The sequence below is a fragment of the Ixodes scapularis genome, unplaced genomic scaffold, assembly GCF_016920785.2.
Source record: "Ixodes scapularis isolate PalLabHiFi unplaced genomic scaffold, ASM1692078v2 PGA_scaffold2__306_contigs__length_199485367, whole genome shotgun sequence".
NCBI lineage: Eukaryota > Metazoa > Arthropoda > Arachnida > Ixodida > Ixodidae > Ixodes > Ixodes scapularis.
The window spans coordinates 57,927,057-57,955,019 of record NW_024609857.1 but is presented as its reverse complement, the minus strand read 5'-3'; the positions used below and the strand labels follow the sequence as shown (position 1 = coordinate 57,955,019).

General features: G+C 47.5%; 1 protein-coding gene across 2 annotated transcripts in view; it reads left to right on the top strand.

Moving 5' to 3' along the window:
* LOC8025090 overlaps window positions 1–27,453 on the top strand; it is a 288,315-nt gene extending 260,862 nt beyond the window's left edge. For both annotated transcript variants that reach the window (XM_042291879.1, XM_042291880.1), the window contains exons 3-4: window positions 19,300–19,544; window positions 26,000–27,453. In XM_042291879.1, the coding sequence (XP_042147813.1) occupies window positions 19,367–19,544; window positions 26,000–26,082 (261 nt within the window). In that variant the 5' untranslated portion in view covers window positions 19,300–19,366 and the 3' untranslated portion in view covers window positions 26,083–27,453. The remainder of the gene's footprint in view (window positions 1–19,299; window positions 19,545–25,999) is intronic.
* Window positions 27,454–27,963: the final 510 nt, after the last annotated feature.

Here is a 27,963-nt window from a genome sequence, read left to right as displayed (position 1 = left end):
ACGGCGTTAGTTTCTGCCTTAAACAAATCATGTAAACACCAGATAGGGCAGAGCTTTGGAAAACAGATGTCACGATTACGGAATTCGGGATACCCAACAAGTATCTTGGTACCCGTTTGTGAGACCATCTGCAGAAACTTGAAGAGTGCAAAGTCGGGCAAAAAAGTAAACGAGGAAACCCGAAGGAAGATCGCTGTGCTACCATACGTTCACGGGATTACGCACAAATTGAAAAAGATCGCCGCGAGGAATGAGATCCAAGTAGTATGCTCCGCGCCTAACAAAGCGTACTCCATGTGCAGACGAGTGAACAACAGAACAGGCAAAGAAAAAACGTGCGACATTGCCCACAGAACACAATATGTACCATGCATGACAGGAGTGGTTTACAACATTCCCCTTTCATGCGGGAAGTGCTACATCGGCCAGACGGGCCGATGCATTAACGACAGAGCCCGCGAGCACGCAGCATCCCTTCAAGGAACGTCGGCAGGGCATCTTGCAGCTCATTGCAGGACTTGCCACTGCAGTGCAGCGTTCAAGGACATAACCATCCTAGCCAGTAATAACAACTCTCATGCGCGTGAGATGCTCGAGGCGCTTGCTATCGAAGAACAAGCGAGTGGGTGCGTCAGCACCCCGTCCATCACTATTCACAAAAAGGAGAGACAATATCTACGGTGCGTTACGGTCCAGAAAATGGCAGTATGAGCTTGTGGCGGGTGAATTTAAAATATTAGTTTAGGTTTAGGTAATGTGAAAATTTTGTAAACATACACATGCATTATTATATTAGTATAATAGGTTTTAATATGTAATAATTTTTGTTGGTGTCTGAAAACACGCAAGGAAAAAGAAGTTCCCACTAAATAATCGTTGGTAGTCAGCTGTCTATTCTCTCCTGTCTCAATTTCTCTATATCTTCCCCTGGTTCAAGCTGTCAAATATATACAAGTATGTACCAACAAGCTCCACTATCAACCGTTACTCAGTTTCTTTCTAGTTATTTGAGCCCCTCCTTCCTACGCATTCAATCAATGGCCCCGCAGACTCTAAGCCATCTTATTGCCACCACCACGTGCCAAGGTAGGCTACTAGCACGTAGCATCAACAAGAATATCATCCTAGATGATGTAAGGCAAGTCTTCGGCCTTATAGCTCCGTCGCAGGGACATGCTATGCGAGTAAGCAAGATCCTCAGGTCAGAGACTTGGCGACAACAACGTCTTCTCACAGATTTTCTACGTGCCAAGTGTCCCCACTACAATGTTTTTATTAACCACCTGACTATCGCAAGGCATTCAACAGAGACCATGTGGACAACACAGTATCTCCCATATTTCAAGGAGCACCTGGCAAGGAAGGACAAGGAACATCCAAAAAGACAGGCCCTTCAAGTCATCGGAGATATCAGTATCTCAAATAAGGCGAGAAACATACTAGAACAAGGGCCGAAGTTTGCTCTACCACCACGGCTACAGCCCATTGACAAGGTTGCCTTGGTCAGAAACATCGCATCCAAGGCTCAAGAAGAGAGCGTTTCAAGCATAATCAGTGAAGGGATTGACTGCATCGCAAGCCAAAGAAGCTCAGCAAAAGCAAATAGGAGCTTTGGCACCACAGTACATGAGCTAATCAGCAAAGATCTTAAGCTCTGTGTTTCTGATAAGGAAGGCGGATTTGTGGTCTTAGATTCAGACGCATACGAAGAAAAAGCTTCTGCTGCAATGGCTAAGAACTTCATTCATGTGGAAGAAAAAAGAAGCAAGAAGTCTAAACCAGCAGCCCTGAAGCTACTTGATAATAACGAACTTAACAGCCTCAGCACAAAAATAAAGAAAACGAAGAAGGGACACCTGCAAGTTTTTTTCTCAGCAAAAACACATAAGGAAGGCATACCGTTTCGGGCCATTGTGTCGGAAAGAGGAACCTGGCAAGTCCATTTGTCGACGTTCCTGGCGAAACAGTTGTCCTTGATAGAATCCGACGATCCGTACAGAATTAAGAACTCGGAACATTTAATTGAACATCTTAAGAAGAATGGAGAAAGCGTCACATCTGGATTTTCCATCGATATCCAAGATATGTATTACTCAATCCCACACAGAAGACTCATGGCAATTCTCCGATCCACCATCGAGGAGCAGGGCTCTACAGCGTTTCAGAATAATGCTGGACTAAGTGTGAGCACCTTCTTGGAACTATTAGGTGTATATCTGACTTCCACTGTAGTAGACTTTCAAGATCAACAATATGTGCAAAAGAGTGGAGTATGTATTGGGTCTCGGGTAGCGCCGCAATTGTGTGACTTATTCCTGGGGGCATGCGGAAAGATCATCGCAAGTAATCTGACAGATACAAGGGTCACAGCCATCTTCCGATATGTGGACGATTTTTTAGTACTTTGTGCCACAGAAGGTGACGACCAGAGTGAAGAATGCAAGGATATTATTCTGCAATTGTTTCAAGAAAGTTGCCCCGAATTGGTGTTCACACATGAATCACCTGTGGACAAAAATATCAAATTCCTAGACCTCGCGCTAATTTTCCAACAAGGGCACGTTTGCTGGAGGTACGAACCCCGGTCAGCAAAAGGGTTTCTGCCGTTTACCTCCGGCCACTCAAGAACTATTAAGAGAGGTATCGCCAGCACGGCGTTAGTTTCTGCCTTAAACAAATCATGTAAACACCAGATAGGGCAGAGCTTTGGAAAACAGATGTCACGATTACGGAATTCGGGATACCCAACAAGTATCTTGGTACCCGTTTGTGAGACCATCTGCAGAAACTTGAAGAGTGCAAAGTCGGGCAAAAAAGTAAACGAGGAAACCCGAAGGAAGATCGCTGTGCTACCATACGTTCACGGGATTACGCACAAATTGAAAAAGATCGCCGCGAGGAATGAGATCCAAGTAGTATGCTCCGCGCCTAACAAAGCGTACTCCATGTGCAGACGAGTGAACAACAGAACAGGCAAAGAAAAAACGTGCGACATTGCCCACAGAACACAATATGTACCATGCATGACAGGAGTGGTTTACAACATTCCCCTTTCATGCGGGAAGTGCTACATCGGCCAGACGGGCCGATGCATTAACGACAGAGCCCGCGAGCACGCAGCATCCCTTCAAGGAACGTCGGCAGGGCATCTTGCAGCTCATTGCAGGACTTGCCACTGCAGTGCAGCGTTCAAGGACATAACCATCCTAGCCAGTAATAACAACTCTCATGCGCGTGAGATGCTCGAGGCGCTTGCTATCGAAGAACAAGCGAGTGGGTGCGTCAGCACCCCGTCCATCACTATTCACAAAAAGGAGAGACAATATCTACGGTGCGTTACGGTCCAGAAAATGGCAGTATGAGCTTGTGGCGGGTGAATTTAAAATATTAGTTTAGGTTTAGGTAATGTGAAAATTTTGTAAACATACACATGCATTATTATATTAGTATAATAGGTTTTAATATGTAATAATTTTTGTTGGTGTCTGAAAACACGCAAGGAAAAAGAAGTTCCCACTAAATAATCGTTGGTAGTCAGCTGTCTATTCTCTCCTGTCTCAATTTCTCTATATCTTCCCCTGGTTCAAGCTGTCAAATATATTCATTTTGGGCTTAGGAATGGCCAGAATCGAAAGACAATCTAGAAAAATGAGGCGAGGTCATTGCTCATGCTTTGCGAGCAGTGAGGTAAGGCAAAGCGAAGGCCTCCTGTACCATTCGCTGCTGACTAGCGCGCCCGATATTGCAGCTTCAACGACATATTAGTTCCAAAGCGAGCGGCGCTCACTCACCGGGGCACCGCCATGTTTCCCCGCATCCCTACCGAGCCCAGTCACGTGATTTCAAAATCCCTCTCCTAGGTACTGCGGCTAACTTGAGCCGCGGTTAGTGCTTCGAGCAAACGGGCCCTGGTCGCCGTCCAATGAAAGGCGCGAGTTCTGGGCTACACTGCGTTCACTGCGCTCAACGTCGGAGTATAAACAGCCCTCATCCGCAACGCCCGTCGCATCGGCAATTCCACTAGTATTCGAATTGAGTTTGCTTCTACACTTTCTGGGCACTTCTGCGTAGGTCTGGTTCGACATGGCTTCGACTAATATGTCAACAACCCCTTCCAATGCCACCGATGCGGTTTGTTTGGCCATGTTGCGGCTGTCTGTAAGCGGTCGCTAACTTGTCTCCTATGCGCACAGACTCACGCAACTACGGAGTGCAAAGGCTCGAACCCTCTTTGCGTCAACTGCAAGAAACCACATGAAACAACATCACAACAGTGCCCATTCTGGCAAGCTGCGAACAGTGTGTCCTTCGCAGAAGCACGAGCCGAAGTTGACAAACGTACGGCCCAGTGCGTGGCTCCTTGAGCCGCAAAGCTACAACAGAGATGGTTGTCCCTAGGGTGCCTCAATGTCCTTCTGTTTAGGGTGATGCCACCCTTTGTAGTACCCGATGCCGACAGCACGCGCTCACGGGTAAAATGCAAAGAAATCAGCGAAAACAAAATGTCGCCATAGCACGGTCATGCAGCGCCAAAAACGTTTGCAGGGACACGCGCTTCTGAGCAAAAAATAAAAATAAAAGTGTGTGACAAAATGGCCAGATGTCTCCACCCTAAGCAAAGCGCACATGAAGGCACTCTAGTTGTCCCAAATGAAAACCACCAACAAAGACGACGTCATTCTCGACGACGCCAGGCGGAACAACCTACTGCTTGTACAAGACCCATCATCACCGCTTGTCGCCGAAGCCAATGTACACAAAATCTCCACCTAAGGAAGCTCCTGACCTTGTTTTTTTCCGGCAAGAACAACGGGCGCTAAAGCTACAAAGGTGTGCAGCAAAACAAGCCCCCATCGTCGACTCCCCCAGTTAAGCCGGACCTGTACCCTGGCCGCTCAAGCTGCTCCGAGTGTTGGACAGGAAGCAATACCTTCACACCTAAATCCAAATACCCTCATTCCCTTGTTAGGTAGCTTCGTACGCCAAATACTGGCCATAGCGCGAAAATTTCTCCCGCTTCTACAGTATCTATATGGGCAAACCAGCTCCTGCATTTCATTGCACTCATAGAGTCTGTGGTCGAAAATTTTCTGCGATAAAAGCTTTTACTTTACTCAGTTTTATTTTTATGACATTCTGCCCATTTACTTTACAATGGAACACCTGCAGCATCACTTCTAAATTAGCAGAGTTGCAGTGTTATCTTCCATCTCGGTCGGTACCTATACTTGCAATTTAGAAATACCGCCTCGGACCTGGCTCTGAGGCGCGGATGCCCTAGCGCGGCATCCGCGCCTAACTGCTCATTACGGGCGTCAGATCACTCCTTGTTCTCTCTAATGTGCAGCAAGCTGCAGAGAGTGTGTCCCAGAGCTGAATTTGCAGCATGCACTGTTATATTTCGCTCCCTTAAGATTATTAGTGTGTCTGTATATTGATTTTAACGCACAGCATTCTCTAGTAAACGCACACGTCAATAACGAAAAGGCAACATGGCCAACATGGCCGCCAGATGCACTTTCGGATACTTTCAGCTTAAGGCTTAGATTGGATTGGAATCTGCGGCTTTCCCATTTGTTACTAAATCTAGTAATCTAGTAAATCTAAATCGCGCTCTCAATCCAGTCCATGGCTGCGACTGGATTTGTCGGTTCTCTTTGCATCGAATAGCACACTGTACATCGGGGGAGCAGAGCACGCGCCTCACTCTAAGCAGAATTTATTGCCTATATTTCTGCCCCCAAATCCTCAATTAAGTCTTTGCTCAGGGCACTCAATGGCGTTCCGGCTCATTTTCCCTGACTGGGCTCGCTTTTTGACAATTTCCCTGACAAATATACCTGGTTTTTCCCGGTAATTAAAATTTCCCTGACAATTCCCGGTTTTCCTAGTCTCTGACACCCTGGTTATTCTTATTCTTGTCCAGCTCACTCGCACCTTCGCATTAATTGCATTACCATCGCTACAGTATGGTGCCTGGAATGCATCTCCGACTGGCGTGTTTACCGCATCCAAAAATCTGGTCCCTCGATTTCTAACTGATGACGTCGTACGAGTGTCACCCTGTCGCCGACCGCGATCGTGGCGGTGTTACAACAGCGGTGGTGGATATGTGGCAGACACCTGTTCTGCTGCAGGTCGCTCTCTAGCTTGACAGACCACGGAAGCTTCGGCAGCCAGGAGTTGGGACGCGCGACGACAGTGACATTCGCGTTTTATCGTGCTTTTTGCCAGAACTTCTACGGCCAACCACCAGGATCGTGACGTCCGACAGCGTGACGCTCCGGCTTTCGTGACGTCATTTGTTGCCACTTCGGAACCACTTTCCATGGATGGGCGGAATAGGACGCTAAACACACCAGTCGGAGACGCGCTCCAAGCACCGTAGCTTAATCTTTTTATCACCAATCACTCTGCACTAAGCACCGAAATGGCGGCCCCCAAGAAAACATGGGGGGGGGGGGGGGGGGGGGGGGGGAGGGGAGGGGGGAGGGGTGGAGTGCCTATTTAGTGTCTCTGTGGCGTGACATATTTTACGCGGATATACTAAGCTGAGGTTCGTATTGAAGTTAACGAAGGCCAATCAAATCCATTTTGTTGCACTCTCGACTGCGATGCCTTGGGGCATCGCAGTTTGGCTTTTTAGGGGCGAAGCTCCTTAGGGGCTAGCCATGTCCGTATGTACGTCCGATGTCCGGCGTCGGGTGCTCGTGCTCACGAGCACGTGAGCACGTACTCCCGTGCTTGTGTAGGGGAAAAAAAAACGCATCTCCACGTGGTGAATGATGTTGATTGGAGCGAAGCGCTGGTGGTGCTTGTCTGCGTAGACGGTGAGCCGCAGCATGCCGAGCCTTTCGTTCGTTTTCATCCATGTCAGAAAGAGAATGTGTAGTATGGAACGTGGTTATATACGCATTTCAGCATTTGACCGCAGCGTGACATGGATGAAAACGAACGAAAGGCTCGGCATGCTGCGGCTCAACGTCTACGCAGACAATCACCACCAGAGCTTCGCCCCAATCAACATCAATCACCACGTGGAGATGCAGGTTTTTTTTTTTTTTGTGCTATTTTTCTAACGTGATATTGTATGCGGGAGTCACGTAACGTGAATAAAATATCGATTTCTGAAGAAAATAAAAAGTACAGCTTTTGTCGCACCAAAGGCATATTTAATGCGCCGGATCGCGTCATAAATAACCATCGATAACAAAATACTCCGGGTATAAAATCGAAGGTTCTGTTGGAGTACTTGATGTCAGGACTACTCTTTGACGTCTATGGGGAAAGATTATATTCTGTCGAATACCAACACGACAAATCACTGCGGAGGTAACACTTCAGGGAAAAAAAATCATGAGCCATTCCACTTTGTGAGAGTGGATGACCAGCGAAGCTGTTTAGCATACGACACGGACCCGCCCCGAGGAGCCGGAGGAAACTAGACACGCGCGACAGGACCGCCACCCCGGGAGAGCGGAAGGAAAGGAAACTAGGCACGCAAGCGCTTGGAACGACGACAGAGGGCGGTGCGAGCGTAGACATGGCCGACGCGGGTCGCCCAGCGGCAAATCTTTGAGAAACCTTTATTATCTACCTGAAAGTCTACTGATCTTGAAAATGGTGCCTGTTGATAACTAATCTACTGAATAGACCTACTGCTAAATTACTGAAGCATCAACGGTAATGCAGGGAAGGGTGTACCTCACGCCGCACGTGCAGGCGTCTGCAGCAATAAATGTTCTAAAGCAAAAGCCTAAAACAAATGTCATCTTGCACGCGCGTTCGTCAACGCTTTATTTTGGTTAGCATTTACTTCGAATCTTTTATACGAGGAAGGCGTGCGCGTGCGGCGCGTGCGGTGGTGCGAGTTTTTAGTCACTGCACACGAAAAATCCACGGAACCCTAGTCATAAACAGCTTCGCTGTAATGTGATTTGTTTTTTATCTAAAGCTGAACGGATTGTAAACTGCCAAAATCCATTACCAAAGAAAAAAAAACAAAAAAAAGTAGAATTGACAAATTTAATATGGCGTGCACGCCACTTTCAATTTCTGACAGGTCGTCTGTGTCGATGCTGTCAAAAAAGGCCTAGCTGTTTCACGTTACCATTGAAATGTACTTCAAGTGTCAGAACTTTCTCGTAGTACCTCTCCCGACCTACGATACTAGACACCCACAGAGACGCTGACGATGGACGAAAAAGGTTCCGCTCTTCCGTGAATCCTGCCTCCCTAAGTACCAAAGATGTTTCCCGCGAAAACTTTAACATGTGCCTCGTGGCAGAGTCGAACTTTCCGGCATTGAAACTTGGCTCGAGAAGAGCAGGCACACACGTTGGTGGACGCCTGCTGATCGACCCCTAAGCCGGCAGAGCTGTTGAAGCTACGTGCTCGTGGGACCAATCAACCGTCTATCGTTCACCACGTGACCAAGCTCTCTGTGCGTACACACGCGCAGAGTGCGGGGTCAGGCGATGAAAGACGGGCGATTGATGGATCCGGCGAGCGCGTAGCGTCCACTGCCCTGTCAGCCTAACGCAAAGCGAGGTTATTCGAAGCAACCCGAAGGCTTCAGAGCTGTCGTCGTGGCATTACAACGGCGAGCATTCCCTCTTCTTTCCAGAAGTTGCGTTGGTCAGTGTTCGGAGAATTGCTCGAACTGTCATTCTAACGATATTTAGAAAAACAAAACAACGAAACGAAAAAAAAAAACGATCAATAAATGGGTGAAAGCTTTTCGCGCGTTAGCGTTGGCAGCCTCTTCCGCAAGACGTCCAAAATTTTCCACGGGTTTTACGTATTGAAAGGCAGGGTAGACAGTCCGATGTTACACATGTAGGCCCTTCTTGTTTCTACTTTTTTCGCCTCTAAGTGGGATTCTTTTTTTTTTTTTTTTCCTTACAGGTTTGTTTTGAGGCACAATGCTGAACTCTGTCTCTTTTTTCTTTTTTCTGTGAGGGGAGTAGGGACTTACATTTTTAAAGCTGCTCGGTCCGTATTTGGTTTACGTCTGGGGATCCGCACATATTGCCCTTGGCTGGTGTCCTTGGTGACAGCCATGCCAAAAAGGCCCTCACCATCTCGGACCTTCCTTCACTGAAAAGGTCTAACACGACCGAGACTTTGCCCGGGCCCCCGCCGCCCTGGCTGGGACTGGCCGCCACGCATAACGCCTTCAATCCCGCCCGTCTGCTGTAGAAGAAGATGACACTGACTTGGCATATACCCTTCTCCTTTCCACCATTTTCTCCTTTAAGCTTTCATGTCCTCCTCTCAAGCCAAAACGTGACCTACTATAGGCCTCTGGCTCTAAAGGATCACCTTTTTTGTTTCCTCTATTCAATACTCCAGCTTTGCGCGCAACCAGAAACGAAGCTTTTAAAGGATAAGTTATTTCTGGCCGTGTTTGTTAGGTCGCTCACGGCCGCGGTTTGGTTGCCATGGGCGACGTTCCAGACTCCCCGGTTGGTTTTCCGTTCTCTCTTGTCTCGCGCGCCACACCATACCGCTGCCATGACTTTTCTACGCCAATATTGTCATTTTACAAAAAGAAAAACAAAGAAGAAAAAACGTGTTTTAAGGGGAGATCGATGCGGTCTTTATAAACCAAGTATGAAAAAAAAAAAAAAAGGCTATTGTGCAGGCAAAAGCCCAGGCGCGTGAGCTTGTCTACAGAACGATTTGTTTGTACGAGAACTCGCGCATAAGATACACTTTCTAACGTCATGCGCTCGCACCTTGTGTGTTTTAGAGCGCAGCTCTTAGGCGACCGTTTCCGGCTTGAGCGGCGTCGGCGTCGCCGTCACCGTCGGTTTAACCGCGCCGTGCAATATGGGAAACGTCCCATAATGCACCGCGGTGACGCGCGCGTTGCATTATGGGACGTTTCTCATAATGCACCGCGCGGGAGGGAGGAGGGGGATGAGGAGGAGGAGGCGGGGGGGAGGAGGAAGGAGGATGAAAGAGGAGGAAAAAGAGGGAGGAGGAGGAGAGGGGGAGGAAGAGTGGAGGAGGCGAGGAGCACGGGAGTAGATGAGGAGAGGGTACGGATGAAGAGGAGGATATATTGTCCCCTCCGTACCCTCCGTACCCTCCGCTCCTCCTCTTCAAGAGCTGCCTCTAATTTGGCATTACAGGGAGTTGTAAACGTCTCTCACTTTTCAGCGTACAGATGTTAATGATATGTAGTATAGAGAAAAATAGAAATAAAATAGCGCGGATAAGACAGGCGCTATCATCTATCTTTATTTTGTACAAAGATAGTTAAAGTTAGCGCCTGCCCTGTTTTGCTTGCTTGCTCTTGTCCTTTTTGTGCTTTTTATTTGCGTTGAAAGTGGAAGCGCACCACCTAGCCCAGCAAACGTACTTTAGAAAGTAAATTCTGCTAGCTGATACGCTGAGCAAGATCAGTGTGTCGTGCTCAGTGTCACATCTCAAACTTCATTTTCGAGCGAAAATGAAGAGGCAAAATTTTCGCCTTTACGTACCAAACCAACGAAGGGCACCGGGCTGGCCCCAGTAAAGGACCGACGATTCATTTAGGTCATCCGGGGATCTTACTACGGGCGTACCTGCTCAATCAGATTGCAGACACCTTAGAGCCCGCCAATTGGGAACACCTAAGCCGGCGCTCTGCCTGATATATGAGGCAGCTCAGTGAAAAGAAAAATGGACTGCTGATTAGATAGCGCTGCGAATACAGGAAAAACACGTTTTATCGGAAAATATCTAACAGCACGCAAAGCGAAGCGCAGGGGGCTGCTCAATGATTACTCTGTTTCATAACTCGTTTATTACTTCGAAGTCATTGGCTATTGGCACGCAGCATAAGAGCGGTGGGACTAAGGACTGCCTTCTTTCATCTCTCTCGGTATATATATGTTTGTTAGCCACGCCAAAAATTAAGTTAACGGTGCAGTAGAGTGCTGCATCTGTCGCCCTTCATTATTTCTGAGAGCTCCGATGCCCTGACCGTTATCTCGCTGCCTCGGTAACCGTTCTCTCCGGTTTGTAGGCATATGTACGGGGTCAACACCTTCTGTATAACACGACCTGCTCTTCTACGTAAAATACTGGAGGCCTCCGCGGGGTAGATTTTACACTGTAGTCTACTGCGTCAGCTTAGGGATGAAACTTGTGTTCAGTCAGCGAGGACACAAGTCCATCCGAACGCAGATAGCGCTCGTCCATTCTGCGTCAGGCAGTTGCCTTAATTCGGTAGGTGGCGTCAGCACTACGGCCTCGTTACATTGACAGGACGCGTGCGGCCACATGAGCTGGCCCAGCGGCGTTCCGGCCCACACAAACCGCGCGGTACGTTATTTAGAGTGCTCCAGGTACGTTAAAGTAATGAACGAGAGATTGGAATGGGCAGCCACGTTTCCTATTGTAGCAATGTGGCGGTCGTACCTTAGCATAACGGAGGCACCTCGTGCGGCAGATCTCTCTCGGCTAGCAGTATAAACTGGGCCAGCTCATGGTGCACCGCTCTGACTGCGCTTCCCGCTGCAGTGCTCCTGTTTCGCAAGCGCAGTTGCAAGCAAAAGAAGACCGGCACGACCGACCCGACGAGGCCCAAGGGCGAGACGTGTCAACATAGCGGCAGTGAAGCTCGCCGTCTTGATCCCAGACGGGGGCGGGCTAGTGGGTACGTCCCAAGAATACTAAAGGCGTCAGGGAGAAAGAACTAGAAAGAAGACAAACAGGCCGAGGTGTGATGCAACTCGGGGACGGGGAAGATGCGCTTGACCAGGTGCAGTCGCGAACGTCTTTTATATATATATATATATATTGTGAAAGAAGAGGGGAGAAAGAAAGAGAGCTGGCGAAAAATTGGGCCAGGAGCGGGGATATATAGGTGTATTTTAAGCTTTAGTTTTTATTTTAAGCCGAGAATGCTACATCGCGGTTTGTGCATTTGAGGTATACGCTAATCGCCACGATAACACGGACTATGATAAGCGAATAAAAGTAGTTCATTAACTTAATTAGTAAGAATGAACAAGGTTCCAATTAAAAACTTCCTGTGCGTAATCAAAACCCACTAAATCACCAAGCCTGAGGAATATTTAAAGCCTGTGGCAAACAGCGCGGTGGTGCGCTGAAGTGACAACTCGTGCGCAACAGGCTAAAGGCCTCGGGTGCAAAAACGCGAATAATAAGGGCGCGGTGGCATTCGTGTTTGCGCGCCGCCAGCTTTGCGCCCGTTGCCCGAGTGGGCTTTAGTGTTACACTGCACTTCCAATGAGCTCTAAACCTTTTGAAGGGGTCATAAAAATCTATCGGGTTGGAATGTTTATGACTTTGCAGAGGCGTACCGGTCCTATAGTCAGGCCCAAGTACACTCGCACAGACCGCCACCGATTCAGAAGCTTCTTTGTCGCGGTGAGATTGCGAGGAAAAAGGGGGAACTATTTCTTTCAGTCTTCCGTCGCAAAGCTTGATGACGTAATTGTGGGATAGAAGCCACCCGTCTGACGACAGTCGCGCGCGGCTCATGGATTGGACACGAGATCTGCGTGAGCACTCGGCTTCGGCTCGTTACAATCAATGCCTCGGCGGATACTCGGGTAGTGGCTTGTGTCCAACCACTGTGGTGATGAGAATAGCCAAACTCTAACAAAGCCTGGTGCTCAGCACGTGTTTTCTGCTTTGCCAACCCCAGCGCGTGGCTATGATTAATGTTGTCAGCATTAGTCAGCATAGGATAGGCACCAGGCTACGTGACCGTTTGTTCTAGCTCCGAGTCGAGAGGATGAACAATGCTCATATTTCTCGATTTTTTTTTTTTTTGCGACTGCCATTGTTTAGAAATAGAAACTAAGGCAAGTTCTTTTGGGTAATTATTAACGTTGGGAAGTGATTCTAAGTCGTATTTAGCGAAAGTAGAAAAATTGTTTCATGACCCTTTTAAAAGTCACTGATTTTGTGGTTTCGGATTACCTTCAAAAAGTTTAATTGAAACCTTGTTTTTTTTTACGTTTTTTACAAGTAGCGGCAATCATTGTTGTGCGAACGCGCGAGACACACGTCACGAACGACTGCGCCTCGCCACTTGCTTGTAAAGCCTGGTTCATACAGTTGTGTTTGACTGCGTTGCGGCTGCGAGAAACCAGGACTTCCATGTTGCTTATATCGCGTGCCAAGATGATTCCTTGAATTGGATTCCACGCTTCATACGAAGCACAAATGTGCCGGTGACTGGCTTTCGGTTCTCGACGCAACGCAGTCAAACGCAAGTGTCTGAACCGGCCTTAAAGGGATACTACAACAAAATTTCGGCGCTGATTTTTTGGTCTGTGTGTGTTCAAAGGAGCAGTATCACATCAGACACCAATATCATGTTAACAAAGACAAGAAGAGAATTTTAAAACGAATCAAACGATTAGCAAAGAGCACCTGGTGGTTGTTGCTAACGCCTCGTTTCTAATGCCCATCCTAGAACCTTGGCAGATAGTGACGACGTTTGTCTCGCCTCCGGTCACGACGAGAGAAGAGGGGAAAGAGGAACTCCCGTCTTCCCGAGAATCCCTTTTGTGTGACCCAGAAGTCGCTATTATCCCTCTACAAGATTATAGAAGATTAACCCGTCACTCAAAATTCGTACAAAAGCAGCCGCTTCGGTGGCTGGAACGACTACACGCGTCCCTGACGTCACGCAGCAGCGGTGGCGCTGTCGACGGCACTGCGCATGCGCAGACGCTTCAGTTCACTCGAATTCGGTTTCTGTGCATGCGCAGTGCCCACACCTGGTGTGGGCAAACGCGGGCTTGTTTGTAAACAGCGTGTCGGTCTATAGGCCATCCTGTCGACGTCAGCCTCGTCGTAGCTTTGCTCGTCCCGAGACGGCCTACGTCACGACTGCGTTGGATGGCACGTGGTCTCCGCTGGCTGTTCTCCGAGCGCTTACCAGAGTGGGCCGTTTATAACGAAAAAAAAACAGCCGTTATGCTCAAAATACAAACGTCCGATTGTCATTTACGGATATTGTGGATCACATTCAAACCATTTTTGAACACGACGGGTATATTTCAAATTTCGTTGAAGTATCCCTTTAAAGGGGTACTACAACGAAATTTCGGCGCTTATTTTATGGTCTATATGTATTCAAAGAAGCAGTATCACGTCGGACACACCAATATCCTGTTAAAAAAGACACGAAAAGGAATTTTAAAACGAATTAAACGATTAGCAAAGAGCACCTGGTGGATGTCGCTAACGCCTCGTTTGTAATGCGCATCTGGGAACCTTGACAGCTAGTGACGGTGAGTGTCTCGCCTCCGGCCACGACGAGAGAAGAGGGAAAGGAGGAACTCCCCTCTTCTCGAGAATTCCTTTTGTGCGTCCCAGACGTTGCTATTGTCCCTCTACAAGATTATAGAAGAACAACCCGTCACTCAAAATTCTTACAAAAGTAGCCGCTTCGGTGGCTGGAACGACCGTGGGAACGACTAGGCCATCCTCTCGACGTCAGCCTCGCCGTAGCTTTGCTCGTCCCGAGATGACCTACGTTATGATTGTGTCGGATGTCACGTCCTCTAAGCTAAACCTTCTCCGAGCGCTTGCAAGAGTGGGCTCGAAATACAAACGTGCGATTGTCATTTACGGATATTGTGGATCATATTCAACCTATTTTTGAACACGACGGATATATTTCAAATTTCGTTGAAGCATCCCTTTAAGACAAACACAAAACAAAGGGCTTTGCTTGCAGTAAAGACAAAGGCCCATGAGACTAGCTCAACAGAAATACTTTTGTTTGTACGAGAACTCCTGCATAGGAGACACTTTTCAAAGTCACGCGCTCGTGTCCGTGCCTCATTTGTATGTACTGCAGACGTTTGTGAGATGGAGTATAGGGAGTATTCACTGGACGGCCATATCTGGGGGTGCTGTTTAGAGCGCATGCTCAGAACGAGCTCACATCAATAGGCTGCTAAGACCGGCACTCTTGATGGTGCGGAATGCACGTTGCAAAAGAGCTGTGGAAGCTCGCCGTCAACACGCGCTCAGCATTCGCGCACACAGCTATGGCCGCCAGTAAGCAAGGAGCACAGATGCGCGTTCTTACTCGTATAGCAGCGCTGGCAGCACTTCTCATGCTTTAAACTTATGCCGGCCCGTTTGTTGGCATCTATAGGCGCGTTCACACTCTTGCAACCGAGTACGACCGAGAAAGACTTCTTGGGACCGGATGCACTGAGCGGAGCTGGTCCTAAGAGATCGCAAGAAACTTAAAAACCGGTTTGGTCTCTCTCGGTCGCACTCGGTTGCAAGAGTGTGAACGGGCCTTATAGGCCAGAGTGGTTTATACTGAGATTTTGGCCAATGGGGGAGCTTGTTTCCCGATAGAACCAGCGGATTTTGTGATAACTCAAAATGGCGTTAATTCTTTGTCGTCTTTATTCCTGAGAAATGGCAGAGTTCCTATGAGTCAGAGCCCCAAAATGGTGGACGAAAGTAGTCATCCCCCGGCTGTCAGACTACGCTGCTGTGGTTGCCAGGCTGTCAGAATAAGGCCAAACTCTCTCAGTTTAAACCATCCGTCGCATGGGCGCTGCCATCTTGGAACCACGTGACGCGGCCGCCATAAGGGAGGCCTCAAATCTTCGCTCCTCTCTTCCCTCCGCCTCCTGGCGAAGGCGTTGTATTCGTGTTTTTTTGTTTGTTTTTTTCGCGTTTTACCGCACATTTTTGTCTTGCTTTGTGAAGTGTCGTCTGATACTTGCTGTTAGTACATCACTGCAGGCCATCATTATGTTCACAACTTCTGTACTTGGTATTATATCACGTTTTGACTATTTGCACCAGTGATTTCTATGACAATTGCTGGATAGCGCTTCCCCGCTTGTTCGCTGCAGCGCGGGTGAAGCCACCGGACTGCCATTTTGCTCGTAGACGATTTGCGGTCTTGCTAGGTTTGCAGAGGCTGGCGGCAGCGTGCTACAGGCACGTTTTCTACTTGTTCGTCATCATTCGCCAAAGAAGTTTTTTTTAAGACCGTGTGTAACCGTTGAGACTTGCCGTTATGAACACGTGGAAAATTTTACGAAAGCGCAATGCCGCGGTGGCCAAGTGGGCTAGCGCGCACCAGCTCGGAGCACGTGGAGCGAAAGCTCGCGCTGCAGAACCCAGGGATCCTGGGCTCAATCCCCACCCCTCCTAGAGCCCTCCTTGTTTCGATCTAGATGAGGATCGTACCGGCGTGCGGTCGTGTTGCGGTTGTACTGCACTGGCTAAACTGCTCATCTACAGCGAGTGACTCGTCGCAACTTTGAAATGGCTGACGAACTACACGCTGTATAAATACACACACAACCCCGATTTGTCTTAACACTAGACCTATTGCTAAATTACCCAAAACCATCAAGGAGAATGCTGGGAATGTGAGTCTACGCGTGCTGGTGTCTGCAGCAGTAACTGTTCTAAAGCAAACGCCTAAAACAAATGGCATCTTGTACGCTCGTTGGTCAGCGCCTTATTTTCGTTATTTACTCCGAATCTGTTACGCAGGTGAAGCGAGCGCGTGCGGCCCGTAGATTTACATTCCCAGCGCTATGGGATCTTCCCACCACTGGAAATGACGTCCGTTGTTAATGTTGTAGTTCTAGTTGATGCTGTGGTAGTAGTAGTTGCTGTTGGCGATGTCCGTCGCCGATGTTGCGAAATCCTCAAAAAAGATCGCCCGCCGTAATCGGTTTTGTAGTACAGGGTGACACAAAAGAAAATTTACACGGTATTTTTTACCGCAAAAATAAACTAGGCATCGCCGAACGCTCATTCTCCGCCCAAAGGTAGAGCCAGAGGTCACAACCAGATGCCAAAGTTTCAGCCCGATCCGATAAACTAATCAAAAGTTATAAGTGATTTTCTGAAAATTTCAATGGGAAAATGGCGGCCGACGGAGTTTTCAAACACATGGGGCTCTATGGCACCAGAAACCGAAAACGGGCAAAAATGGGCCTTATTTTTCCATTGAAATTTTCAGAAAATCACTTATAACTTTTGAGTAAGTTATCGGATCGGGCTGAAACTTTGGCATCTGGTTGTGACCTCTAGCTCTACCTTTGGGCGGAGAATGAGCATTCGGCGATGCCTAGTTTATTTTTGCGGTAAAAAAGACCGTGTAAATTTTCTTTTGTGACACCCTGTACTGCACGCTCTGTCTCTCTCTCTAAAAAGAAAAAAAAAAAGACGATGACAAAGTGTTGTTACAGTGTTGTTGTAGCTGTGTCAAGGCCAAGCGCTCGTGCCGGGAGGCACTTTCACATGCTCCAGAAAAAGAAAAAAAAATGTAACAAAAACGTTCAGAGCATGAATGCGACGCCGATGTCCAACGACTTCGCCGTGACGTGTCGCAGCTATCGCAGTGATTGTAAAGCCCCTCGATGTGTTGGCGTTTTTCTTTCAAGTTGCGTCAAAGGCGACAGTGCACGAGGCCCGTGTCCCGAGCAGCCTTTGGAAGCAACTGGCAATAAAACACTGAAATGAGCGGCCCTTGGAAGCAAATGGCGGTGGAACCGGGCACCCGCTCGTGGCACGTGTCTTGCGCGTTTCCACAACAAAGGTTGGCGGTACTTGTAAGCGTCGATTTTATCAACTGTTTTTTTTTTTTTTTTTTTTTTTTTTTTTTTTGCGTGTGTGCGTGTCAAGGCTAGTTTCCGTAGTGCTGTCATAGCAACGTGTCAAAGCTACTCGCGCGAGCGCACGTGAACGGTACGCAAGAGTCGAAAGCCACGTGTTCGGGCACACTGTAGCGCAGCAGTGCAGGGTACTGGAAGCTAATATATTTGATGATTTCCTTGAACAGGAATATCGGAGGCCATGCCTAGACAACGTAGCAAAAAAATAAAGAAAAATCTCGGACACGACCACTGATCTCTATGTCTATTTGCTGGATCGCGTTTGACCAGCTCCTCCTATGGACCGGAATGCGGTCACTGGCGGCCATCTTTAGGTAGAGTTATATCATCTCTAGCCATCATAATAATATGGCGGACAGCGCAATGGCGGCAGGCTGCCATAAAATAGCCGTAGATCTAGTACACTGTACCGTGGGTGACATTTCGTGCTTGATTGAAGTTGTTCGACGAAGCAGATACTTGAAACCCGGCGTGAACGGTAGCCTCATCTTTGAGGACCCGGCAAAAGTTCTACGAAAGCGCAACACCGGGGGAAAGCAGCGCAGCTCGCATCAAAAGCAGACTCCGTACCGTCGTCTGCTTTTGATGCTTCTTTCGACGCGACTTTTCATACGTGCTGCGCTGCTTTTCTCCCGGTGCTTCGATTTCGTGAAACTTTTACCAGGTCCTCAGAAACCGGACTACTGTTCACGCCGGGTTTCAAAAACATGTTTCGTCAAATAATTTTAATCAAGCACGCAATATCACCCACGCTATTTTGACCGCAGCCTGCCAACCCACCTGCCAAAACGCTATCTGCCATGGATGGATGATAGCGGCTGCAGCAGCTTACACTGGCTAGAGGTGATATAACTCTACCTAAAGATGGCCGCCAGTGACCGCATTCGCGGAGCCCGCGGAGCGGGCAAACGCGATCCAGCAATTGTCATAGAGATCAGTGGACAGTGAGTGGACACGACTTTGTCGGCAAGCACTGGACACCGCGAATTTTATAGACATGTATATATATTGAGAGGGCGCCCAAGGACAACACCCACTTCATCTTCATTATGATCAACACATAGGATCATCACTGCCGTTCTCAATTTGTTTCTTTTCTTTTTTTCTTTTTTTTTTTTTCTGATCGCCTCGAGCACGGACGTCCGTGCTTGGATTTTCCCGATAGCAGTCGCTCAATAAATTTGTCCCCGAAACTGCTCATCTTGTCCTCACAATATATATATATATATATATATATATATATATATATGTGTGTTCCTTTTAATATAATTTTTGTTTGAGATATGCGAGGGGAAATATATAAAACGCGGAATCGCCATTTTTTGTGTTGTGGTTTGATGACGATGATGATAATGAACAGCTTTTGGAAGCCGCGTGTTTATAGAAAATACGTGACCATGTTGCCGAATCAATCTTGAAAACTGCCTATCTACGATCCCCTACTACTGCTGGAACCACCTGAATGTGAACGGACGCAGAACACATGCGTGAACGTGCCGAGAGGCCGGCAGTGTGCTGCGCGTCTCGAGTTACATTTCGAATCGTTCCCCATGTGGCTCCATTGCTCGTTGGAGCGTGCGAGTTTCGCGTAATGCCCTTTGAATCGAGTCCAGGAGCGGTGATTAAACTCCGGCTTCACTCTGCACAACCACAGGGTAGCCCGGGCCGCCGAGCCAGGTCCAGTCGACCGATCGTCGACAGTCCCCGCGGCGGGCAGGAGCATGGAGGTGGAGCAACAGCCGGCAGACCCCAGCGCGGGAGGCCCCCCGGCCTTCGACGCCTTCCTGCAGACAGGTCGCACTGGGCGTCGTAACGCCCTCCCGGACATACTCGAGGAGGGCGCCACCAACGTCAGCACCGCGTCCCTGCCCTGCAGTTTCCAGAATCTGTCCTGCAGCGGTAAGCATCAAGCCGCTGGACCTGACTTGGAACGCGATTAAAAACCTTGAGAACCAAAGTATTGCACAAGACATCGCATATATCTCTTAAATGAGCTAGTCTTGGTCTACTCAAGACGTCTACAAGGACTTTGTTTCTAGACATCTTCACCTAGATGTCTAGACACTTTTTCGTAGAAGACGCCTTCACTTAGACCTCCCGGGAAAGGGGGGGGGGGGGGGGGGGGGGCCTTCCCCCCTTCCCCTTTTCCCGGGAAACGTTTGGGACGTCTCTTTCACGAGACGTCCCAAACGTGTGTAATCCCTTGGATAACGTAGGATAAGCATGCTGACGGCCTGATACCTAAACAAATGTCTGCTTTTGTGACCCTATAATTTAGCCGTCATTGCAGTTGTGATCAGTGAATTCCGTAGTTCAAGCGCACTGACGTTAACGAAGAGACCGATCTCACTAAGCGTTCGGCGCATGCGTGATGCCGCCATAACTTTAGTCCTCAGGAGGCAGACGGCCGAGCACGCGAGGGCTCGTGCCTTCTCGTGCTTTACACGCGCAGTGCTCCAGCGAGGTTATAGCACGTGCAAAAAGACTAAAGTTCCCACGATGCACTGCGGCAGTGGTGGCGTAGTCAAACTGCATTTCAAGAAGGCAGACGAGTGGTGTCTGGCGTGTTTTCCTTTTCGCAGACACGCGCAAGCATAGTGTAGACGTAATTGCACTCTATCGACGTGAGACAGTCATTAACACTTGCTTCGATTAGCCTGCTCTTTGCTTGCTGGTGAGATCGTTCTATTGTTTCAAAGTTTGGGGAAAAAAAATGGGGCTTACAAAACATATTATGTTGTCAAGTTTCGTAGGCTGCAGGTCCGCTAGAGGTGCCACTGTCGGCATTCGCAACTACTTCCAATGGCTTTCGAAAGAATTTTCAGCACTGTAGCTTTTATCGCATTTGCTACTACTTCATAGGGTCTTTGAACAGGACTGCGTGAATAGTTGAAAAAAGTGATCCACAGTAGGGGGATAAATTTCTATTTATCCACTGGGCGCCAGCTATCGATATGTGTGGGCACCAGGGCACAAAGATGAGATTAATGAGGTGCACACAGAGGTTCCGGAGGCGATGGTACTTGCTTTTCCAAAGAGCTCGAGGAGGGAGGGGGTTCGGGCCCGTGCCCTCTCGTAGTCGGCGCCTATGCCCTATACCCGTTTTCATATCAAGAAAAAAACAAGTTTTCCGCATTGTTCTTACGCGACACAAAGTAGTTCTTACGAATTTGGTTGTAGGAGGAAAAAGCGCGATGCTTCTGGCGTTTGGAACGTGTACGTCTTGATAAGATATAACATATCTAATCTAAGATTCACCTACATATATTTTAATTATCAATACAAAGGGGGAAATTAGTAATGCTCCACGAGGAGTTTGACTTGTTTTACTACGGTTCTTGAGGTGAAAGCAGGTATAGACAGTGTTGGGTAAAGTACAGATCTAAAAAAATACTTTAAGTAAAGTGCAAAGTAAAATGTAAATGGGAGATTAGTATGCACTTCATGTAGTGTAATAAGCACATTGGGCTCAATGTACTTGAAGCACTATAAATACGGTGGCAATCGGTTCATCAAGCAACGTTTCATCGACAAATCTTTTCATTGAAACACAATGTTTCATTGACAGATTGTTTCATCGACAAATCGATTCGTCCACACCTCAGATTAGCTTTTTTTCTGTAATAAGCTGCATGAGACTGTCGCCGCAAAGTGGCGTTGTTTGTAAGCGAGAGAAAGTAGTTTGTAAGCGAGAGTGAAACATAGAGTTCCTCGATATGCTCCCCCGAAGGGGGAGCATATCGAGGAACTCTATGTTTCACTCTCGCTTACAAACTACTTAGCACAATCAACTTATAAGGCACATATTTGTATCGGTCTTATAGCCACCATTACTTCACTCAGAAAAATGACTGCACGATGTCTCGAAAGACGACGGTGTGTTTTCACATGACTATACACCATTTCTTGTTAAAGGTTGGTGAACTCTTATACTTGACCTCAGAAGTGGTGTATAGTACTATAGACCGTTGCAACTCAAGAAGGTAGGGCAAGGGTCAGTGTTGGGAAGTACTTTAAGTACATTGTACTTAGAGTACTACTTCAAATAGGTTTAGGGAACTTGTACTTTACTTAAAAGTGTTTTTGTTTTTTTCTGGTACTTTCCGAGTAAAGTACAATTCCCGACTTCAAGGTACATTCCCCAAATTTGGTTTTGTCAAGTTTGTATCACGAAATGATGCTTTGTCAACTCCGAAGAAATACTGGGAGGGATATTCTACTCTTACCAGAAACGTGAGCAGACGACGCATCGCTCCGTTAGTTCTGGGGGTGGCTTTCCCGTAGCTTTTTGAACTATCGCTACTTCTCGATCGGTCAGCGCAAGCGATGAGGTTTCAAATATTAGGATAGCAAAATTAATCATATTGTAGCACCTGAGATTGTGATGCGAAAAAAAAATTAAATTTTCAAGTCGAAGTAAAAGATAACAGAAAAGAACGTCACAATGTTTTGAGAGATTCTCTTTTGTCTTTTCCTTCTATTTGAAAGTTCCTTAATTTTTTCGCACCCCAATCTCACGCTCTCTCCTAGTTAACCCCCCTGGGTGCAGCAATCTAGTGCAAGGGGTGCCCTATTGTGAATTTGGCTCCATTTCTGAAAATAACTCTGTGGCCACTTGACTTTATCAAATATTCGCCGCTGTTTCTGAAAATAGGTCATGCATCCCTGATTAACCCTGGGCAATGCATACCAGTTAAACATCACGGTATAGGTGACTGAAAGGGCGTCATGAATGATTGTGTTAATATACTTGTACTTTGAAAGTACATTGTATTTATAGTACTTTACTTCAAGTATGTTGCACCCAGTGTACTTAGTACTTTACTTAAAGGGATGGTGAACCGAAATTTGGATTTCAAATAAACAATGCAGGAGATGTAGGCGGGACGCTACAATCCCTACAATACTACTTGCAAGGCGATATCTCGAATGGACGGCCGTATTTTTGGAAAAAGAGGCCGAGATTGAACCAGGCCGACGAGGCGCGTGACGTCAATATACCGTGTTTCCTCCTCTCTTCGCTTCACTCCCTCAAGGCCGCGAGGCGGAGAAAACGCGAGGCCGTTCCCTCTCCTTCCCGGAGAAACATGACGTCAACATTCCTGCCAAATGCGTCTCCTTTTTTGAGAAATACGGTCATCCGTTAGAGATATCGCTGTATGAGTGATGTTTTGGTGTTTGTACCATCCTGTTGCACACTTTTTCTGCGTGTTTTGGGAAATTCAAATTTCGGTTCAGCATCCCTTTAAAGGGATACTTCAACGAAATTCGAAATATTCCCGTCGCGTTCAAAAATAGGTTGAATATGATCCACAATATCCGTAAATGACAATCGCACGTTTGTATTTTGATCCTGGTGGCTGTATGTTTCGTTATAAACGGCCCACTCTGGCAAGCGCTCGGAGAAGGCCCAGCTTAGAGCACGTGACATCCAACGCAATCGTGACGTAGGTCGTCTCAAGACGAGCAAAGCTACGGGGAGGCTGACGTCGAGAGGATGGCCTAGTCGTTCCAGCCACCGAAGCGGCTGCTTTTGTACGAATTTTGAGTGACGGGTTACTCTTCTATAATCTTCTAGGGGGACAATAGCGACTTCTGCGACACACAAAAGAGATTCTCAGGAAGAGGGGAGTTCCTCCTTCCCCCCTTATCTCGTCGTGGCCGGAGACGAGACAACCTCCGTCACTATCTGTCAAGGTTCCTAGACGAGCATTACAAACGAGGCGTTAGCGACATCCACCAGGTGCTCTTTGCTAATCGTTTAATTCGTTTTAAAATTCCTTTTCGATACTTTTTTAACAAGATATTGGTATGTTCCATGCGATACTGCTCTTTTGAACACATATAGACCAAAAAATGAGCGCTGAAATTTCGTTGTAGTATCCCTTTAAAGTACATCACATCTAATTTTCTTTGTACTTTACTTGAAGTACAGTCGCCCATTTTTTTAATAATATCACGCGAGCGTCGACCGCCGGGACGTCCAGCGCTGTGCCGCGGAGAAATGCGGCGTCACGGGAGAGATTAGGCGCGTGCGCACAAGGCTCTCTCCGGTGCGAGCGTCGTCTGCTAGGCTATTCTGTTGACCACACACAGCCCCTGTTCCTTATCTGCTGGCATAGCTGACCGCCTTTAAGCAGAGATCTGAAGAGCGCTTGCTTGCGTGATACTGCTCAGGCGTGAAAGAAACCGCGCGTCATCTCGTTCAATCTAGTTGTTTTTTTTTTTTTTTTACTTTGTTAGCACTAAAAAAAGAAAAATACGATGACGCGACAAGCTGAATGCAACGATGCATTACACTATATACCGCAGCCAATGCTACGAGCCATCAAAACCAATCCAGCGCTGTCACCCTACCACGTGAAATCGTGCTTCCACGTGCAGTTGTGCCTAACAGGAAAACCACGTGACACACTTTTAGCAATGGACTGGCCAAGATGACTCGTAGCGTCGGCTGCGGTAAATCGGCGCAACGCGCTCCTTTCATACGGAGCAGGGGCTGTGTGCGATCAGCGGAATAGCCTAGCAGACGACGCTCCCCGGAAAGGGCTTTGTGCGCACGCGCTTAATCTCTCCCGTGATGCTGCATTTCTCCGCGGCAGGGCACTGCCCGTCCCGGCGGTCGACGCTCGCGTGATATTATTAAAAAATTGGGCGACTGTACCTTTTATAGATGTACTTTACCCAACACTGGCAAGAGTAAGCCGGGGAGGAGGAAGCAGATGGAACGCTGGAAAAGAGAGGGGGAAACCTTCACTCTTTAGCGTTACGTCTGTTTCCTCCTTCCCGGTTCGTCTTACCCTCGCCCCAGAGCCGTTTATACTGAGAGAGTTTGGCCGATGGGCGGAGCTTGTTGGCCGCTAGAACAAACGGATTTCGCGATAACACAATATGGCGTTACTTCTTTGTCTTGTTCATTCCTGAGAAATCGCGTAGAGTTCCTATGAGTCAGATCCACAATATGGCGGACGGAAGTAGTCATCCCCCGGTTGTCAGACTACGCTGCTGTGGTTGTCAGACTGTCAAAATCTCCTTAAGAAGGCCAAACTCTCTCAGTATAAACGGCTCTGCCTCGCCCTACCTTCTTGAGTTGCAACGGACTATAGGAAAGCCAACGACGGGAGTGTGTCATTCTTGAAGAAGCTTAATTTCACCATGACCAAATTTTGGAAATGTACTTCGAAGTCAAGAGTTGTGCTTTCCTTGAAAAGTACCAGGAAAAATACTTTTAAATAAAGTACAAGTAGTACATACTCAGGGAATGTACTTCAAGTAAAGTACAAGTTTTCTAAATCTATTTGAAATAGTATAGTTAAAGTACCTTTTAACACTGCATCTAGAAGACATCTTTTCCATATGCGCAGAACACATCTTCACCAAGGCGTCCAGAAGAGATCTCTGCAAGAGATATTCAGGAGTTGCAGCACCTTGATGCACCATGGTTGTCATAACCCTTTGGGTTGTGGGAGCTGCACAAGGGCTGTTCACAACCCTAGTCCCTCGATGGCAACGTTAATAAAACAACTCGGGGAAACTGTCATAGAGCCTGCTTTGAAAAAGTGGCTCAGATCCGTACTTGAGAACCAAACTAATGGCGATCGCAACACTGCCATTTCTCCCACTGCGTCCACTCCAGCAGCTGCACGGCTGCACGTATTGGTTCTGGTCAAGTTGCGCAAGGGCCTGTGGTGCCATCTCGCAGTGCCATTTTGCAGCAGTTATATGAATGAACTTTCATGTTTGGACTCGCCGCTAAAGGGTGGCGTTGTTGTCGCATTTAGTTTGGTCTCGGTGGACGCGGGCAGTCCGGGTTTCAAGGCGAGTTTCCCAACTGTTGTTTTAACAACACTGCTCGATGGCTAGACCTAGGGGGCTATGTTGCACGTTTTGGTCTCCTAGGAGACTAGGGAGAAGGAAGTGACGTCAACAACGCAGCAAATGCAGATTGGATGTTGATTTTGTTTTCTTCTGTCAACATCCAATCTGCGTTTGCTCTAGTCGTTGACGTCACTTCCTTCTTCCAAGTCTCCTGGAAGTGCAAAAAGCGCAACATAGCACCCCTGCACCGAATTCTAATCAGTGAAAGCTAACTAACATGTTTTTGAATTGGTCACATCAAAAATTTGCCTTTTTAAAAATAACATCCCATTTGAAGACTCAGACTGACTAAACAGAATGGGTCGGCAGCCCACTCTCATATGATCCTGGAGGCTGTGGCTGAAAAAGAAAAAGTGCATCTGTTATTTGCACACTTCATTCTTACGTTTACCTGCCAAATGCTCTTGTAGTTTTGGTTCCCTTCCATTTAATTTAGTTACCCTCGTATCTCATACACACCTCCATTTTCCCGGCAGATTCCCCAGCAGGCACCAGTGCTGGTGGCTCCTCACCATCACCGGACAAGCCATCGACATCGGAGGGTCCTCCCAAGTCTTAGTGTGCAAGAATCACTACTCAGAACTCTGGTGTCTGTGTCACCACTTACAGATCACTTCTTCCGGGTTGATGCTGGCGTGCTTCCTCAAGAGTGCATCTGGGCCTCAGATCGGCGTAATCGACTGTACCCAAACAGTGGGAACGCCATAGCCTACGTGCAAAATACCCGCCGTCAGCTGGTGTAAAACATCCAAACATGTGGCACTTCTGCAAATGCTGAATGCTAGCAACTGCAGTTTTTTTTCTTTCTCTCTTACAATGGAATAAGGGAAATTAGGCATTCATTTTCAGACTTTGAAAATTCAAGTTTTCTACCATATCAATGCATCAATCTTTGGAACAAAAAAAAAGAAAAAAGGAAGAGGCTAGATGAAGCAATGCATACTAGGTCGACTTCCAAAACATCATCAGCTAAATGTCGGGAGGCTGCCAAGCTAAAGAGGCAATTCATCGAAAACACCAAACAGCATTGGCAGACGATCCAGTCGGTCAGAAACTTAGACCAAAGCGGGCATCTTCACACTGCTACTACCAGCCACAGTTCGGCATCGGGGTCGTCGTATCGGCTATGGTCACCGACGGCGTGAGAATGGCCAGGAAAGAGCTTCAGTTTTCCCGCCTCCAGCGCGAGCTTCGTATGCCTCCGGCAATGCTCCGCAATGCTTTGGCACCTTGTGCACCTCCAGCACATGTGCACGGCCAAAGCATAGCGGAAGGTATGAAGCCCGTGCTGGAGGCCGGTTGCTTGAAATATACTCCCTGCAGTTCTCGCTCTGTCGGTGACAAGAGCGTACACGACACTTGTTTTCCGAGTACCTCCTGGCACGTGGCCCCGGAGCCCAAAGTAGACCCAACCTTTATTTCCTTGTTGTTGTGTTAGTGTAGCTCTACTCTGCTGTTGAACCTTGCGTTATTTATTTTAGTGTTTCCTCGTGGGTGCTGTGTGACCTTCCGAGTCATTCACGCGGGTTCTTTTGCTAGAAATGTACAAACTAAAGAAGTGTGCAGACGGTTACGGTTTTTGCTCGATGCCAGTAGCAAGTAGGCACACTCCGGGTTTGTTCTTTCTCGTGTTCTGTGACGCACCTCTCGTAGTTGTACGGGCCCACAAAAGAATGTGGCTGGCCGTCTTACTATGTGTCGTACGGGTGTCTCCGCGAAAACGCGTCCTTTGCGAGATTTGATTCGCGATGTCTATGCGAGTGTGTGTGTGGCACTAACATTCCTAGAATCAAGAAAAGGGAAGGCTTTTGTAGGAGGAACTCGGGGCATTTGCATAGCGGTGCTGTACTTCACAAGGCCCGAAAGTCATGGATGCGCGTTTTGTACGAGACGAGAGGAATAAAATTCTTTTCCATTGGTGTGACTAAAATCTTGAGCCTGTCACTTTGTAATCTATATATAGCATGCAATATTTTTTTGTATAAACTTTTTTCTGCTTGCACTGCAACCAGGCAAAACATTCATTACTTGAGTGCCACTGCCTACAAGCTCAAGCTCCATGGCCAATTATTGCAGACTTCCGCCCATTACTTCAAAAAAGTAATTAATTACAGTTACAATTATTTGGCCTAAAAAGTAATGAATCACCATTACAAATTACTCCCTGTAAAAAGTAATTCATTAATTACTTTGTTACTTTACTTGATTACTTTTGTGTTACTCCAAAGAAACATGAAAAAGACACTAAATACTGCATGTTTGAGGTGGAAAATTTTAGGAGAATGGATATAAAGTTTTAAAGGACTTAAACAGGTGCTCGAAATAAATGAGCTTTGCACTGTCCAACCGGGACAGATCTAAATCCCATGAACGTGTGACGAATGCACTTGGGCAGTGGAGGTACGCACACCATTCGAATTAATCAGAGTTTGGCATCAGC